Source organism: Sturnira hondurensis, unplaced genomic scaffold, assembly GCF_014824575.4.
Source record: "Sturnira hondurensis isolate 20B ecotype Veracruz unplaced genomic scaffold, ASM1482457v3 Scaffold0004136, whole genome shotgun sequence".
Taxonomy (NCBI): Eukaryota; Metazoa; Chordata; class Mammalia; order Chiroptera; family Phyllostomidae; genus Sturnira; species Sturnira hondurensis.
In genome coordinates this window covers 42,849,260-42,867,814 of record NW_028076767.1, presented here as the reverse complement: position 1 = coordinate 42,867,814, position 18,555 = coordinate 42,849,260, and the positions used below count along the sequence as shown (strand labels likewise).

The 18,555-nt window shown below is 42.8% G+C and overlaps 1 protein-coding gene across 2 annotated transcripts in view; it reads left to right on the top strand.

The window, feature by feature from the left end:
- ITGA6 (integrin subunit alpha 6) overlaps nucleotides 1–14,047 on the top strand; it is a 70,077-nt gene extending 56,030 nt beyond the window's left edge. Inside the window, exons 21-26 of one of the 2 annotated variants that reach the window (XM_037044455.1) lie at nucleotides 1,682–1,780; nucleotides 1,878–1,988; nucleotides 2,087–2,185; nucleotides 5,938–6,063; nucleotides 9,631–9,760; nucleotides 11,875–14,047. In XM_037044455.1, coding sequence (XP_036900350.1) covers nucleotides 1,682–1,780; nucleotides 1,878–1,988; nucleotides 2,087–2,185; nucleotides 5,938–6,063; nucleotides 9,631–9,738 — 543 coding nt within the window. In that variant the 3' untranslated portion in view covers nucleotides 9,739–9,760; nucleotides 11,875–14,047. The remainder of the gene's footprint in view (nucleotides 1–1,681; nucleotides 1,781–1,877; nucleotides 1,989–2,086; nucleotides 2,186–5,937; nucleotides 6,064–9,630; nucleotides 9,761–11,874) is intronic. The other variant, XM_037044454.1, reaches the window with a different exon arrangement.
- Nucleotides 14,048–18,555: the final 4,508 nt, after the last annotated feature.

Sequence of the window (18,555 nt, the reverse complement as noted above, 5' to 3'; positions counted from 1 at the left end):
AAAAGAGTAAATATTGCGTATTTATTGTGTCTTGGGCACTGTGCTCAGCATTTTTTCCCCATTTTTCTCATTTCATTCTCTTGATAGTCCTGTGAGGTATTTTTCTTCATCGTTTCATAGTTGAGGAATTTGAAATTCAGAGAGAGAGAGAGAGAGAGGAACTTCCTGAGTCACTCGGCAGTTAGGAGGCCGAGTCAACATTCAGCCTCAGCTCTGCTTGCCTTCGAAGCCTTCTTGTGTGGCCACCCTCCCTCCCGCTTCGCGCTCATGTACCTGGTTTATCGCTCAGGCTCCAGCGATGCAGACTCGTTTTGTTAGTGACTGTCCGCCTCTTCTCTCTGAAGTGCTGGGGTGACGGGGTGTGGTCACTGTTCATCACTGGTGGCGTATAGAACGAACCGCTACTCGTGGACTTTGAAGGACAAGGTGGTCCATATTCCTAACCCTTATTTTAAGGGAAGTTCAATTACAAACCTCCTTACAAGGCTTAGTTTCCATTACTCTAATTTGAATAAGTCACACGCCAGTTCTTTTTGCTTTTTCGCCTATTCACTTACTTGTTTGAGGTCCGCTGACTTTTTACCATATGTAGGCCCTGAACTGGTGCAGGGGACACAGGAATGAGGTTTGATGCCTGTCGTAGGAGGCTCACAGTTTGGTGGGGAAACAGAACTGAGAAAGCCTCTTTCTCTCCCTGGGTTTTAAGGTCAGAGTAGGAAGAAATTACCTTAATAAACTTGAAGTGAGATAATAACACTTGCAAATTTTGTAGTTCAATTATTGTTTAAAGATTTTACTTATTTATAGAGAGAGGGTAAGGGAGGGAGGGAGGCGGAGAGAGGGAGAGAATATCAATATGAGAGAGAAGCATCTATTGGTTTCCTTCTGCGTGCGCCCCCTACTGGATACTGAACCTGCAACCCAGGCATGTGCCCTGACGGGGAGTGGAACCCGGCGACCTTTTACATTGTGGGATGATGCCCAACCAGCTGAGCCACATGGTCAGGGCCACACTTAAATGATTTCTGTGCCTTCGGTGACAGGGCAAGGGCCAATATTGTAGACTGTGTGAATTTGGCATCATTTGGGAGGAGGTACCCATGGGGTTTGTACAGTCACGATGAAGAATTGTAACCAAACACAGGTCCACCTGCATCCCTCTTCGAAAGCCAGTACTTGAGAGGCAGGTGCTGAGGTAAAGGAAGGAGGTTCATTCAGGTGCCGGCCACCTGGAAGATGCATGACTCTCGTCTCAGAGCCCGTCTCCACACCTCAGTGCAGGCAGAGGTGTTTGTAAGGAGGGGGGGGGGAGAACAGAACAAAGGTCAAGGGAGGTCAGGGTTGAAAAGTTCTCCGCGTACGGACAAGCACAGTCCATTCCCACGAGGACAGTGACGGTCCAGCGTGCATCACCCTGGTTCAGTCATCCTGGCTCCACAGTCGAAGGTCAGCCCGTCTCCCAGAGCAGAGATGCTGAAGGTCGGGGTCTGTCTCTGTTGAAGTTAGTTGCTAGGATTCTTGTACAAACATGTTGTTCATCTACAAGCTGCACATCAGAGTCAGCATGACAGAAACAATGTCAAAAGAATGGTGGGCTAGGTTACAGTTCCCCACAGGTACAAGTCTCTACTGTTGGCAGAATTATGTTCATTAGGGTGATTAGCTATATAATTCTTTCCAGGAGTCGCACAACTCAAGAAAGAAACGGGAAATTGCTGAAAAACAGATTGACGAAGGCAGAAAATTGCTTTTATTTGGTGAAAGGAAATACCAGACCCTCGTGAGTAGTTTTACGAGTTGCGACTCCGATGGAGGGTGGGAGGAAGGTCTTCCCCCGCCCCTTGCACTTCACCCCCCGCTCTTCCTTCCCTCCCCAGAACTGCAGCGTCAACGTGAAGTGCGTGAACATCAGGTGCCCGCTGCGAGGCCTGGACAGCAAGGCCTCCGTTGTTTTGCGCTCGAGGTTATGGAATGGTACATTTCTAGAGGTGTGGCCCTCCGTGTGGCTGTCCCCGGGAAGTCATTTGCCAGCTCCCAGGACATTTCTTACCTCCCTGATACATTCGTTAACTTTGTCCCCAAACAGGAATATTCTAAAATGAACTACTTGGACATTCTTGTGCGGGCGTCCATTGACGTGACTGCTGCCACTGAGAACATCAAGCTGCCCAACGCTGGCACTCAGGTGAGCACCTCTCCGGTGTTGGATCGCAGCGAGTCGCTCTCTCCTCTGCCCCCTGCCCACGGCCTGAGGGCATGCTGCTTCGGTGGGCATTTCAGGACACGGTTACCCCTGTTAAGGAAGGAGAACCCAGATAATGTCTTAAGGTGCTGCCCCCGCCCCCCCGCCCGCCACGCAGTGTTTCTGGGGTCATCTGATTCTGCTGTGCACGTGGCAGGTCTGAGGGCTGCCGGCTCAGCGAAGTAGGAGGCGCACCTCCCAGCTCTCTGGAACCTGTGTCTTGTCCCTGTTGCTGTAGTTGTTCGTGGAAGAGCCCCGTGGTGGTGACCTCACGGCTTTACGGTGTCGCTTGTGCCTCTGGTGGCCAGCTGCAATGCTTTGGCTCACCAGAAGTGTTAGGGGAAGGAAGTGAGTCAAGGGGGACACTGGCCCCCGTTTCACGCCTAAGGAAGTAGGAAGAGAGCATCTAAGCTGCCAAAGATAAAAAGAAATGGGATGATAGGTTAAAATGTAAGGATATCACTTTTCAGAGGAATGAGATTTTTTTTTGGCTCTAAATTCGGAGAACTTGAAGAAAGGTCCTTTTATAAGATAGATTTTGGATATGGGGAACATTCACGAGGGGAATATGTCTTTAATAGAGCTTTATAAAAGGTATGAGAACCCCTCCATCAGGTGATTTCTTATGCTGACCTTAGCAGTGGAGGGTGTTGCATTGCAGAGGGGGTTAGAGCAGCTTCTGGCAGTGGGCAGCCTGGTGGTCAAGCGCTCCTCACTGGCGATGGAAGTGAATGCCTCAGCAGAGCTGAAGCCCCCTTTCCCCTCCCAGGCTCGTGATGGATTAGGATCACATGCCTAGGTCATCCCTATGGAAACGCCTAGATTTTAATGAAACTGAAAAAAAATAGTGCTTTTGGAGTTTGAGTAAGTTCTAGTCACACTAACCTATCACCGGGTGTCAGCAGCAGTCACTGTGAAAAATGAGCAAAAGGCTTCCCAGAACTGTGGGAATTGCAGGTCCGAGTTGGTCTCCCCCTACCCAGTTCTGAGGATCAGTGATTTCCTTATCACTGATCCCAATTGGAGATTGATGGTCATCGTGAAACAAAAACAAAAACCCTCCCTGGCTGATGTGGCTCAGCTGGTTGGAGCATTGTCCTGTAACTGAAAGGCTGTGGGTTCAATTCCCGGTCAGGGCACATGCCCAGGTAGTAGGATTGGTCCCCAGTCCGTGTGCCGATGATCCCTGGTCCAGCGTGTGCAAGAGGCACCTGATCAGTTATTCTCTCACACATCCATGTTTCTCTCTCTCCTTCCTCTCTCCCTAAAAGCAATGAAAAAATATCTGTGGGGGAGTATGGAAAAAAAAACCCTGTAGCTGATAATTCAAGTAAACAAACTGCTAAAATCTTGCTCGCTGGCCTTGCTCACCTTCCTGGTCCCCGGCATGGTCTTGCACACAGATGCGGTTTGTAGAGCACATCTGCCCTTTAAGTGGGTAGCCCAGCCCCTACCTTTGGCCCTCTCAGTCTTTGCCCAGTGAGTTGTGTGGGAATTCCTAAAGGCTCCAAGTTCTGGTTAGAATGGTGCCAGACCCAGCGCTTAGAGCGCTCCACTGGATTCTCACCTCCCCACCCTGCCACCCTGGACTGCAATGTTAAAAGTTACCTTGTTCATCCAGGATGCTGTTGGATCGTAGCCTTTTGTGGGAGTGATTTCCTCCTATTATCAGCCATTTAAAAACCTTTGGTATACAGCTCTGGCTGGTGTAGCTCAGTGGATTGAGCGCAGGCTTGGGAACTAAGGGGTCGCAGTTAGATTCCCAGTCAGGGCACATGCCTAGGTTGCAGGCCAGTTCCCAGCGGGGGATACACGAGGCAACCATACATTGGTGTTTCTTTCCCTCTCTCCTTCCCTTCTCCTCTAAAGGTAAATGAATAAAATCTTTAAAAAAACATGCCCAGTTTTATCAGAACTTATTCTTACAAATGAAGATAGTTCTTCCAGGTTGTCATCTTGCCCCGAAGGACACACTGTGCACCTTCCCAATGCTAGATACTAGGGAAGCATATTTGATTGAAATTCAGCATGGGCTAATTGAAGTTAACTTGTTGTTTCATTTCACACTGCATCAACTATATTATTTCTTCATTCGTCTTATCAGAACCAGTGATCTGAAGAAAGGGTTGCTTTAGTCTTACAGCTGGAACACCTGTGGGGGAAGGGAGGCAAGGGGAAGTGAGCTGAGGGCCCCCTCTGAGCTGGGAGCTAGGGAGAAACCTCATCAAGAGCAAAACAGGAAACCTGGGGGCTGGTAAAGGTGTGGACGCCAAGGTAGTTGGCTGAAAATCTGAATGTGTATTTCTCCCTATGAAATGTTTGAAGAAAAGCAGTTCTCTTTTTCTGAGTTACATGGGGTTGATTGATGTTTTCTAGTGTAAGTAGCAAGGGAAGTACGTTAATAAAGAGATTTTTGCTTTGAAGAGTCAGAGTTGAGAAGCCTTCAAGCGCAGTGTAGGCATAGAGGCATTCTTAGGTGGCGTCCAGGGTCCAGTCCTAATGTGGGATACTCGGTTAAACACTTCTTGGGGGGTAAATGCTCCCTCCCAGTTTTGTTCACTCTATATACACTCAGAAATAGCAGAAACTGCAAAAAAGCGGCAGATCTCTGATCGGCGTAGTTTACAAAATCACGGTCACAGCAGTCACCAGGTCCTTTATGTGCTTTGGAAAATCGTCTCCCAGCATCACAGACACACACTTGAATTCTAAACGCACATTGCTGTTGTTGTGAATTTCCACAAACAACTTTTTAGATTTCTAAGTGAACACTTTTTATTTCATTGCTATTTGCCAATTGTGAAATGTTTAGACATTAAGTGTCTCATCAGCTATTCTAAGCGACCTCTGAATGAAGCCAGGATCTATGTTGTCCACACACATTGTTGCACAAGACAGCGCCAGGCCGTTTCAGGAAGAGTTTATTGTTCGGGAGAGTCCTCAGTTCACTGTCCTAAGGAGAACTTAAAACCGTATCAGTCATGGAGCTCCATCCCTGTTTTTGTATTTCACAGCATCTTTAAAATCTGAGTGAGGAGTGTAGGCCAATTGTGCATAAACTGGCCTTATTATTTTCATTGCTGAAAACTAATTTTTAAAAAGTGCAATAAGCTCTGGCCAGATAACTCAGTTGATTAGAGTGTTGTCCCAGCATTCCAAGGTTGTGGGTTTGAATCTCCAGTCGGGCACATATAAGAATCAGGCAATGAATTAATAAATAGGTGGAACAGCAAATCACTGTTTCCCTCTTTCCTCCCCTCTCTCCCTCATTCCCTCCCTCCCCTGGCTCCAAAATCAGTAAATAAAATATTTTTAAGTGATCATTCTCAAAAAGATACCAGGTTATGTGGATGAAATAAGTTTGGTTGTATATCAGTAACTTATAGCTTGATGTTGAATGATGGTTCATTATATAATTTTATCTACTTTTTGTTGATAACAATTTTTTAAAAGATAAGTTGGCAAAGAAATAACCACTTTGTCAAAACATAATCTTGCATTTTCTAGGTTCTGGGGGAAAGACCTCTGAGGAATATCTCTTATTAAGGGAGAGGATTTTGCATGAAAAAGGCATCTCGTCCTTCCACGGGCTGCCTTGTCTGAAGTGTGTCTGAAAGCATCATTAAGACTACACATTCCTGATGTTGACTGTCTTCCTGTTTGATAAACACGTTGCTTTCTTGTGTGGCCCGTAGGTCCGTGTGACCGTGTTTCCCTCGAAGACTGTAGCGCAGTACTCAGGAGTGCCCTGGTGGGTCATTCTAGTGGCCATTCTCGCTGGAATTTTGATGCTTGCTCTGTTAGTTCTTTTATTATGGAAGGTAAGTTATCTGGCATTTGAATTCATGATTGTATACTTCATTTCATGTTTTTTAAAAAGTGAATTAACACTGATAGCATATATATATTTTTATCATTGATTCCTTCTCAAAACTTTATTACGACACTTTTCCAACATCTAGCAAACTTGAGAATTTTGCAATAAATACCTGCATATTTCCCTAATATCTTGTATTTAAAGGTATACTATTTATATGGTCTAAGTTTCTTAAATATATACATTTTGGTGGGGTTTTTTATAATTTTATTTTTTAATTTTTTTAAGATTTGTTTATTTACTTATCTTTAGAGGGGAAGGGAAGGAGAGGAGAGAAATCTCAACGCATGGTTGCCTCTCATAAGCCCCCCACCGGGAACTGGCCTGCAACCCAGGCATGTGCCCTGACTGGGAATCGAACCGCCATCGTGTGGTTCTCAGGCCCGTGCTCAATCCACTGAGCTACACCAGCCAGGGCTAAATTTTGGTGTTTTTCACATATATGTTAGCATGTGTGGCAAATAACAATTTAAAATTTTTTTCTACTTTATCATTTTCTTCATCTAAGATCAAATCATTTTCGAAACCTAAGCCAAATTGCTGGGTATCACAGTAATATGAATCTCTTTCCCTGTTAATTTCAGCTTCTTTAAAGAAATGTTTATGGCAGCCATTGGGTTTATTATCATTGCAGCTAGGTTAGGAAGATAAAATTATGAATTTAATAACTCCATCTCAAGGGAATTATCATAGCCTATATAAAACATGAAGAAGACTTGAGTTCAATATGATGTTCTTTATTACAATTGGCCCTGCAAATAGAATGTGTCTTCCCCCTGCTCCCTACCAGTACATAGTTAACATTGCCAAAAAGTGTGTGAGCGATGGAGGCAAACTTTCTGTTGCCAGAGATTATGACCTATAGATTTTGGGTTTATTCTCAGTAATGGAGGTCCACAGTCCCCTATCAACAACTACAAATGGCAAAAACAACAACAAACAAACAAACTCAAAACCTTGGAACACTGAAATTTTGTAATGACTTCTTTGGCAGCAAAACTTGACCTGATGTGAAGAGAGGCTGTTTATAGTCTGTATCCTTCATTCATTAATTTTACTGCATAAATATTAAAGTTTTGGTTACAGCAGCACTATGGATGCAGCATATTGCTTTTCTAAAATGCCAGAAACTTCTAGATTTCCAGACATAACTGGTGCAGAGGGTTATGGATGAAGAATTAGTAACCTCAACCAACAATCTCCAGGATCAAACTATCCTTGTCCCTTCCTTGGATCTAAAAGTACAGTGGACAAGGTTTAGCATATTCACACTTTCAAATATTGGTCATCTTTTTCTTTTTTGCTTTATTTTTTCAAGTAACTTCCTTTTTTGCCAATCCGAGATAATTTACTGGTGTTCTCCAAGTGTGTGATTGAAGCTTGGTAGCTACTTACGCCAAGAGTTCATTGCACGTGGTGCATCAGTCGGTCCTATCCCTGGCGTTCAATGAGGCAGTAGGCTTCTCTGGTTAAGTACAACCAAACAATATAGGGAATGACCTGAAAATTATTTCGATAAAGAACTAAATTTAAAGTTTGATATTTGAGGATGGCCTTCTGCTCTCTGGAAGAGGTCAAAAAGGAGAGTCTTCTTTCTGGAGCAGGACTCGTTGGCAGTCCTTTTTTTTTTCTTTTTTAAAAAATCCTTACCCAAGGACGTGTTTATTGATTTTAGAGAGAGGGCAAGGGAGGGGGAGAGGGAGGGAGAAAACAGTGAAGTCAGAGAGCAGCATTGATTGGTTGCCTCTCATATGTGCCTGACTGGGGACCTCTAGGTCGTGCCCCGACCAGGACTGAACTCACAACTGCGGCATGTGCCCTGACCAGGAATCTAACCCACAACCTTTTGGTGTGTGGGATGATGCTCCAACCAAGTGAGCCACATTGGCCAGGGCTCATCGTCAGTCTTTAATGAGGGTGAGACACAGTAGTGGGTTGAGAGTTAAGAAATCCAAGCTGTGTAATGTGGCAAATCATTTCACTTCCCTGGGATACTGGTTTGCCTTAGCTATTTAATAAGTGAGTTTTATTAGCTAATCTCACTGTCTTTTTTTTTTGTAAGTTCTAAAGTGCTCTAACTCACAACTGAACTCTAAATATCTACCACCACTACCACCCTCACATGAAAATCATTTTTATTACTTTACAGATACTCTTCTTTCTGAAACTGAACTGTTTTTTTTTTATGTATTAAAGTCATAGAGTTTTAGGGCCAGAAAGGACTCTAGGTCAGTGCCCTCAAAATTGGGTTTTGCACACCCACGTAGGTGCCAAGACTAAGCAGGGGGGCTAAGGCCAACATCCCCACTTCAGTCAGACCAGTTCTGATTTTATCTGCTTTAAATAGTGGGATTCTGCATAGGATTTTGTTTAGAGGTGAGAGAGCAAAGTCCTCCAGGCTGGTCCACTCACCTTCATTTTGCGAACAAGGATGCGCATGCCCATGGATATTAAGAAGGTTGTCCAGTTGGAGGCAGGACCAGGGCTCTTGGTTCCTGGTTTCTTTCTTTTCCTACCCCATTTAGTAGCAGATGTCATTGTTGCATTGGTTGGGAGTGTTCGCTGTGTACTGAGAGTCACAAATAAATCTGAAGATAGGTAGTCTAGGTCAACACTGCCCAGTAAACGTGCTGTAATAATGGAAATGTTCTACGGCTGCACTATCCGATATGGCAGCTTCCATACTGTACAAAGCAGAGCTGGATTTTTACCTTCGTGAGTTGCCAGACTTGCAAGCAGAATTGAGTGAGAGGGCAGAGATTCAACCATATTATATTTCAAAGGGCAGTTCCATGGCCTTAAGAACTAGATAAAAGTAGAGTTCTCCATTGCTGAATGAAGGAAATCACAGTTGAAAGTGGGATTATGTTTTGATACTCATTCAGCATTCCTAACCTGAGGAGCGTAGATTGCTGCCACTTTAGGGTTATGTATGTGGTGGTTCAGAGTTTGGGAAAATGACTACAATCATTCTTTCATGACGGTATATTTGAATTTATATTGTGATTCACCCCACAAATTCAAAGCCCTCAAATAGATGGCATTTGTTCCCTACAATTTACTGTGAAAAGCAGAAAAACATGGTATCCATTTTATTTTTGTGCTAAATCTTACTTAGAGAATTTATTCTTTAACTTTTTGTCTCAATAAGCTACAGAAGTCAATCTTATGCCCATGTTAGGGTGCGTATTCTTCTGTAAGAAGAAACCACTCAAAGCTATAATCAGATGTGTATATACTTTCCCTTTTAGGATGATTTTGTCATCAAGATTTCTGTTACAAATAGAGGAATGTCCCCCATATAACTATTTGACCAGAGACCCAGGGTAATGTAGCTGGGGTGATTGCTGTCCCAAAGTACCATGGCACAGTGGCCATTTGCTTGTGGTTGATTTATACCAGTCTCTTTGTAAACAAGCTGTGAATGAAAAACAGGTTAAAATCTGAGATATTCTTTTGTTTAGCTCTTCACAAAACTGTAAAACTGACCAAATGCCTTGCTTCCTTGTAGTGTGGTTTCTTCAAGAGAAATAAGAAAGATCATTATGATGCTACATATCACAAGGCTGAGATCCATGCTCAGCCGTCTGATAAAGAGAGGCTTACTTCTGATGCGTAGTATTGATCTACTTCTGTAATTGGTAATTGATCAATGTTTTTTAATCGCTAGCTGTGGGACCTGCTATGGTTGTGGTGGCTAACTTTAAGAGCAACCGCTTGCTGTGTGTGTCCCATTAACAGATGTTTTCAAATGTCCACACTGGCTTGCCTTGCTTGGACTTATTTTATTTCACTTGAAAGCTCAAGTTTGTTTTTTCAATGCACAAAGAATCATTTGTTGCAGGTGAGTTATTTCTGTTGTTGCTGTTGTTGAATATCACCCACAGCAATGAAGAAAATTGCAATCTTTGTACACACAAAAGGAGGCTTAGTAGCCCGGTTTGCCACGTGTTGTTAAATGCAGCGTCCCACTTGGAATTTCAAAGATGCATAAGAAATCCATCCCGATTTCTTGTCCATTTTGGAACTTCCTACAGATAGACGCTTGTGTTGACTGCCTAATTAACTCGTTGCATGTTGGAAACAATGGTGCTTCTCTTGATGAGAAGGCTTTCTTGCTGTTATCTTTTTGATCTTGCTATTAAGTGGTGGGAGAAGGCTCGGAATGCTTTTGTTGTTGCTCAGAAATTGTTTTATGCTGGCTAAGCATGCACCTTCCTTTTCCCGTGTATCGAGGTCAAAGACCATTACAACAAACTATGACTATTGCCATGATAGATGTTACGGCCAATTTCAGAAGATAGTTTGTTACCGAAGTGACCTTCAGTATACAAAATTCTAGTACAAAAATGCTCTGGACAGTTTTTATTTCAATATATTGTAATGGAGTTTGACCTTGTTTCATATTCCTAGAGATTTGATTCAACCTTGGGTCTCAGTTGATTTTAAGTTATGTTTTGCTTCTGTTGCTTGCAAATCCATGGGAACAGGAATTGGTGATGATTCCTTTTTCCATTTCTTTGGGTGTGAGAGGATGGAATTCCTCCCCCCGTCCCTCCCGTGCACTGTCATGAAGAACCCCAACATTTCCATTTCGGTGTACATGTCACCCTTGATTTCCTTCTTTATTGAAGTGGGGCAAGAGCCACATTTTATAATAGATATGTATCTTTTGGCTATTTTGCACAAAATAATAAAGGAGTCCATATAGAAATGGCCTTAGAACATTTCTTGATCCACTATTCCTATTGATTTCAGTGATAACTATATGCATAATTTTATTTTGCCCCATGACACTTTTATAACATAATTTCATTCAACATAAATGTTCCATTCCTGGTGAGTTTGCATAATAAACATATTAATTGACCATTCTAAGTATCTTCCTCATCCATCTGCATTTTTAAATTGAAAACATCTTTTTAAAAAAAGCATTTATATATTTTATTCATTTAAAATATTCAATCTGATTGTTTAATTATCCAGATATGTTCTCAATAAAAATCTACTTTGAATCAGATTGAATATTTTGTAAAAAATGAATAAAATGTATATTGATTTAAAAAGAGAAATTAGGTAGTGCTCTGAAATTCAGTCTAGTAACACATTTTTCAAGTTCTCTGGTACATGATTGATTTTTCTGCAGGATAGAGTTCCTACGAGATTTATTAATGAAACAGCTTAATTTGGAAGCACAAATCCAGGCAGTGTAAATTACCTTCTAGCTAATGCGTGCTGTGTCCTGAGGCCTTGGAGAAGAGACAGTTCTTAAACTGACCCATTTGAACACTGGTGTATTCAAACTGTAATTCATAAAATATCTGTGACCCGTTTCATTTTGTTAGTGGGATAGGAGCATGAAATAATCTTTGGGGGTATGACCTTTAAAAAATTGTTTCTCAAAACAATGTTCTAATCTAAAACATAGCTCTTTTACATGTAGTATTGTAATTAATTAAAAAAAATGAAAGCGCTGTTTCATAAACATAAACTTCAGTAAGGAGGTAGCTTACATGGTTTCAGAATTTCAGTGAAGACAAGCTGGAAAAACAGACTTTTCTTCCAGTTTTACAGCTCTTTTTCTTTTCCATTTATCCCCACTGGCTTCTCAACCTAGTGGATCTTTCTCACAAGAAAACCACGTCTTTTTCCCTTAGTCCAGACGTAGGCAGAGCTGAACAGAAAGCTTAGACGCTCCCGTGGAGCGCACTTGCTTTCCTCGAGGTTACTTACCGGCTTCTGCTTCCCCCTCCAGTGCGGCTTCTTCAGACGCTCCAGGTACGACGACAGCGTTCCCCGTTACCAAGCCGTGAAGATCCCAAAAGAAGAGCGAGAGATCAAAGATGAGAAATATAATGATAACCTGGAAAAAAAACAGTGGATCACAAGGTGGAATGACGACGAAAGCTACTCCTAGGGGGCCCAGAGGAGCCTTCGCCCAAACTGCTTCTTTTTTCACCCAACTCAGAAATTCAAATGGTTTAAAAGCCTGATACCCGAATATTGATTTCAGACAGGCCACACATAGTACGAACCTACAGTTTTACCTGCTGTGGACATTATCGTGTAGCCCGAGGCTTCTCTTTTGCACAGCCAAAGTAAGACTGTTGGAACGGATTTTTCTTTAACTGCCTTAATTTAACTTTCTGGATTGCCTTTGTTTGGGGTGTGGCTGACTCAGTGTGTGCCAGGGAAGGGCCTGCCCAGTCACGCTCATCTGACATCCTCCCGATAGTGTAGCTGCAAGACGCCACCCCAGTCACCATGCCAGTGGAGTGACCCTCAACACTGCCTCCACAAGCATCGCCCCACAGGATTTGGAGAACCTGCCAGTGAACTGTGCGCCTCATCACAAGACAGTGCCATAAGGGTACTGTGTTTCAATTCAAAGTGCGATCTTAAACTAAATGTGCAATAGGAGGTGATGTTGCCATCCTGCCACCTTTTCCCATTTCCTAGGTCTGTGGATACTTGCTCACACCGAATGCACCCGGGCTCCATTCTCCCTTGTCACTAAAACAGGTGCAACAGACTTGAATGCTAGTTATACTCATTTGTATATGGTATTTATTTTTTATTTTTTGAAAACCATTTGGTTATTGACTAACAGGCCAAAGATTCTCCAGTTATCATTCAGGTTGGATTCAGCAATCAGAATTAGAACCCGGGAGGTCAGTGGTTTGACCTAAAGTATTTACTGCAAAAAAGAAAGTAATTCTTTATAAATATACCAGAGAGTTGTTATAATTTACAGATAAGTTTAAGTTATTAAAACATCTTCCTTCATGACCATGCTTATCCCTACCCGGTCCCTCCAAACCCCAAAGGTTTGTTTAAAAAATAGGCTTCACTGTTAGATGTTTACTTCTTAACAGACATTGGATGTTTTTGAGTTTAGAGCCCTGTGTGATCAATCTGCATTTCGTGCTATAACTTTCAGGAACTCTTGGGAATAGTGGGTTTGTTTTTTGACCTTCTGTCACTGCTGTATATACAGGACTTGAAAGAAATGGTGCGTGCCTATGGTGGATCCAGACGATCCAGTGGGAGACTACTGAGTACCTGCTACCGAGAGTCAGATTAGAACAGCGTGGGTTTTAAGTTTTAAGTATCATTGGACTTGCCGAATGTGGGTCAGTGTTCCTTTTTTCTTCTGTGTTTCCTCCCCTATCTATAGTCCCAAAATTGTTTTAGGACTACTCTAATGAGGACTTTAAATTGTGTTTTATATGTAAAAGTGGAGCAGCATAGGTAGACATGATTCTGTACCTTCAACAGAGATTGAACAGATGTGAAAGCCGAATTTAAAAAAAAAAAGGACTGTGTTGCAAAGCGCTCAGTCCCGTGGGGAGCAGCAGCAAACAGGTGCTGACTTGTCCGGATACAGTGAAGCGCCGTCTCGTTCTTCTAAAGGAGCAAAATGCAGCTGTGTGCCATTGTTGCTTTGGAGGTTTTTTTTTCTTTTTGGAAACCTTAACACCCTTAAGATACTAAAAACATTATTCTAGTAGTACTTTGGACTCTTCATTCACAGAAATTGTTTTACAAACGATATTTTGTTTACAAAAATCTCTCCAACAGGTCATAACAGTGTCTAAAATCTCAGTTTCTTGCTTAGGTAGGTAACTTGGAACCTCATGCACTGGCTTTGTAGGTTGCTAAGAAGCTGATATTTTGAACGTGTTTATAGACCTTTGTTATAAAAACCAATGTCCTTGAAAAGCGGGGAGGGGGTGGAAGGGTGGTTCACTGTCAAAGAAATGGGAATGTAGTGATGTTTAAAAATGTCATCTCAAGTCAAGTCACTGGTCTGTTTGCATTTGATAACATTTTTATACTAACTAGCATTGTAAAATTATTTCATGATTAGGAAATACCTGTGGATATTTGTATAAAAGTGTGAAATAAATTTTTTATGAAAATGTTCATTGCTTAGTAACATGGCTTTATATATGTAAAACAAACTCCCAAATTGTAAGAATTGCTTTTCTTTTTATTGCATCAGCCAAACTAAAGTTTTTGATGTTTTTGTTTATTCTTCGTGTCCCATATAGTTTCAGATCAGCCAAAGATTGTTAGTATTGTCCCCTCTTCCCCTAAAAATGCGATATAGATAAGATTGAGGACTCTTTTTTCCCCTGGGGCTCTCCTGTCAGTTGATACTCAAAAGGAAGTGATCTTAAAGATGTTTTGTTCAAGGTATCTACAAACAGGGAGAGAACTGTCCGGACTGATTCATCGGCTCCAGGGGCTGTGCCTGCGAAGGATGGGGTATTGTTTAGCAGTGACACTGTGGCGTGACAAATAAAGGTTCTATCAGCTAAGTTGCTTTCCTCTTAGAGCATATTTGGGATGTGAGAGCAGTCCAGCTCTGACACGTGTCATTACATTGTCCACCAAGGACTGATTGTGCCGAGTTGACTGGTCAGATTTTTTTTTAACCAAAGGATTCTGTTTACAGTGATTTTATGAGACTTCTTATATGAAGATATATAAATGTCCCAAAGAAATGTGCAGTTGTACTTTTTAATGAAGGGCCAAAGGCTGTGAATCTTTTTTCACCACGGTTCCATGGATATACCCAGATTAAATTTCTATAATAATGTATGGTCACCATAACCGTTAAGGACATCAGTAGCTGCAGTCTGGCTCGGGCTATGGCATAAATGACCAGCACTGGAGGGCATAGCAGTGCTTTATATAACTCCTGTCATCCCACTTCTTTCTCTGCCTCTCAGAAAGCACACGAGTGCCCGGCAGTGATAATGGTATTATTAGTACAGGGCTGTCCTTGGACTCATTTGCAAACGCTGACACTGGCTGCAGAGCACTTGCCACAGCCCTACCTGAGTGATGCCCAGTCATGGTTCCTGTGGTGCCCTTGTGGGGCAGATGTAGGTGGGGAATGTTTTAAACTGGCAGAAGACCAAGCAATTCTACCCTAAAGGAAAACACCTTAATGAGAAACTGATCTCATACACTAGCTCATGGAACGGCAATGTGGGAAGATAGACTGGGGTTAAGTTGTTTCGTTTTGAAGGAGAGTGGAATGCTGGAGGTGGCTGGGTTCCATGTAAGTCCATCCTCGGGGCTGAGAAAACAGTGTGGAAACAGCTATTCCATCAGCCTGAGTAGCATAAAGTAAATGATTAGAGGCAGTTCCTTGAGACCAAGGGATAGAGTTCAACCACTTAGATTGAGGAGAAGGCGAGGTTCCAAGAGATGAAGAAAGTGAACTTGAGAATGATTTCAAAAGCATGGCCATTGCAAAGAAGGTAATGGGTTATTCAAGGAGTTCCTGATTATGGTAAATGGCAAGCAAGTATTTTCTTTCTTATGCCTTAAAAACCAGGTTTTGCCAACTCAGAAAGACATCCTACCAGCCGGTAGAATGTGGGAGTGAGTGCTGCGTACTAGTGGCTAAAGCCAGGCCTGTAGTAGTGATGTTGCCAGAAGACCTGTCTGAGGGGGAAGTTGTACAGGGGATTCATGGTTAAATCCTCTAAAGATCAGTGAACTGTAAAACAAATCTGAGTAAGAAAGCTGGTCCAGTGCAGTGCAAGGGTGGACATGTGCCCACAGAGGGTAAAACTAACCAGATAATGGTTGATGACACGAGTGAAAGTCAAGTGCAATTTTTGCAGCAGTCAGTCACCAAAGTTTAAATGCCTCGATCTCCCCTTTGGCCTTTCCCTAAAGCCATTCCTCAGTCTGACTAACTGCGCCAGGGTCATTGCAACGGGCACAGCCAGACCTATCACCAGTCTGAGAGAATTTCTCATGTACTGTTCCTTCTAATAGAACAGCCACAGAACATCAAATTACGGGGACAGAGCTTGCTGCTTTTATTTTCTCAAGGCCCAGCAGATAAATATTCAATCCATCAATAGCCTGTAGATTTGAGTGTTGTCTTAAGATCCTGACATTTGAAATGGAGTTAGACATGGTTGAAGGATTTTTTCCCTGAAAGTCTGTGAGGACGTTGTTAGGCTCTGGGGGTCCACACACAAATGACACTGGCTCTGACCTTTTCGAGGACGCTTATATTTTGTTTTTTAAATTCACTTTTGTTATTTCTTCTATTAGAGTTGTTCCCACATTTTCTCCCTTTCCCTCTCACCGCCCCATTCCACACTCCTCCTCCCTAAGCCAATCCCCATACTGTTGTCCATGTCCATGCCCACAGGTTGTGCATAAATATTCTTTGGTCCCTGTCCTGTCTGTCATCCCGCCACCCCCCTTTCTGACAGCTGTCAGTCTGTTTCATGCATCTAATCTTCTGTGACTGTTTTGTTCATTAGTTCATTGTGTTCATTAGATTCCATATATAAAAGTGAGGTCATGTGGTATCTGTCTTTCACTCACTGGCTTATTTCACTTAGCATTAACATTCTCCAGGTCCATTCATGCTGTTGTAAAATGTAAGAGTTTCTTCTTTCTTACTGCTGTGTAGTGTTCCATTGTGTAAATGTACAACAGCATTTTTATCCACTCATCTACTGATGGGCACTGTGGCTGTTTCCAGATCTTACCCTATTATAAATAATGCTGCAATGAACATGAGGGTGTTTATATTCTTTTGAATTAGTGTTTCTGGTTTCTGTAGATAAATTCCCAGAAGTGGGATTGCTGGGTCATAAGGCAGTTCCATTTTAATTTTTTGAGGTATCTCCATACTGCTTTCCACAGTGGCTGCACCAATCTGCATTCCCACCAACAGTGCAAAAGGGCTCCCCTTTCTCCACAGTCTCACCAGCACTTTTCAGTTGATATATTGATGATATCCATTCTGACAGGTGTGAGGTGATATTGAGGTTTTAATTTGCATGTCTCTGATAATTATTGATGTTGAGAATGAGGAAGCTTGTGATACTGACAAGCAGCTGGATTCAATCTATGTAAGTAGCAGAATCCAAAGTCTTGGGCTACAATGTCACTTGTTGACATACAAGGTCATACCTGATCTTATGTGGGTGGAGCTTGCTTTGGAACTAACACCATTCCCAGAAAAGATGGAGTAGTCGTTCTGAACCTGAATGGCACATTTGAAGAACATTTTAGAAGATCCCAGACCACACACCAGACTGACATATCAGAATCTCAGGGTGGGACCCAGGCGTCGGTGCCAGTTCAGGCTCCTCAAGTGACTCTTCAGGTGCAGCTGAGACTGAGAACTAAGAACTGCTTTAGAGGTCCTCAGATGGCCTGAATATTTACTGAAAGGACTCTGCCCACCAGGGGGGGGGACATGGTCCCATTTCTGCTTGTGGCGCTTCTGTGCCAGTACCCAGCAGAGAAACCAGAGGTTTCTCCAAGGGGAGGCTCCGGTCAGGCTGCCCGGATGTGAATCAGCTTCACCTCTTCCTAGAGTACAGTCCTGGCCAGTGACTAACACTCGAGCCCGTTTCCTCATCTGTAAAAGAGGATTGAGAGCACCCACCTCATGGTCCTTCCAAGGAGTGAGTGAGAAGATCTGGAAGTGTTTTGTAGATGTTAGCTAGTTTTATAATACATTTGTTCATTACGTGGAGTCACCGAACATTAAAAGTAGGAAGGAAGCATGGAAATCTAGTTCTACTTTCTTATTTCACAGATGGGAAACATAATTTGTCACTGGAAACTTTTGTCTCCTGTTAAAGTCTATCACGGTTTACTAGTGGGTATGAGAGCTACACTCTGCAAGACTCAGTACCCTTAACTAACTTAAAAAATAGGAACCTAAGTCTTAAAACTTATCAATATAGGTCATTTTGTACAAGATCGACCTTCTTTTCTGTGTTAAACTCAGTCTCAGCCCTCACTCACAGTGACCATCTGTAGGTCTGGGTAGGGATGGGGTGGGGGCATGGGGGAGGGGGAACACACAGTCCGCGAGGAGGCATCCTCAGGTTAGTATGCACCGATTCTCCTCCCCTCTCCCCATTCTCCTCCTCCTCCGTAACAAAATGTAAGTTTTAATTAGATAAGCAGATTTGTTAACTCTTTCTCAGTTCTTTATACACAATCAAGCCTCTGGTCTCCTTTAGCAGGAAGGCAACCTACAGGCTTGCTGCTTGTTACCTTTACAGCTCTGGGCAAGAGGACGCGTTCACAGCCCACCTTGTGCCTGAGTTGCATCACGTGTATCGGACCAAAGTTTGTCACTGGAAGAACAGAGTTTTAAAACTTCCATTTCTCTTTCCCATTTGTCTGTTAACAGGGAAAAAATAAATTTGTAAAAAATCCCCAGGAATTGCTGATGGAGCTGAAGTTCTAGGGTGTTTGCCTAACTGAGGAAGCCACCCTGGTTGGGACGTCACAGTCAGCGGCACGGTTGACAGCAGTCCTCTTTCCACACTTCAAGGTGCCTCAGAATCACCTGGGGCCTTGTTCCATGACGGCTCCGATTCAGGCCGTCTGGGACGTAGAGCCTGAGAGTCCACTTCCCAGTGAGCCC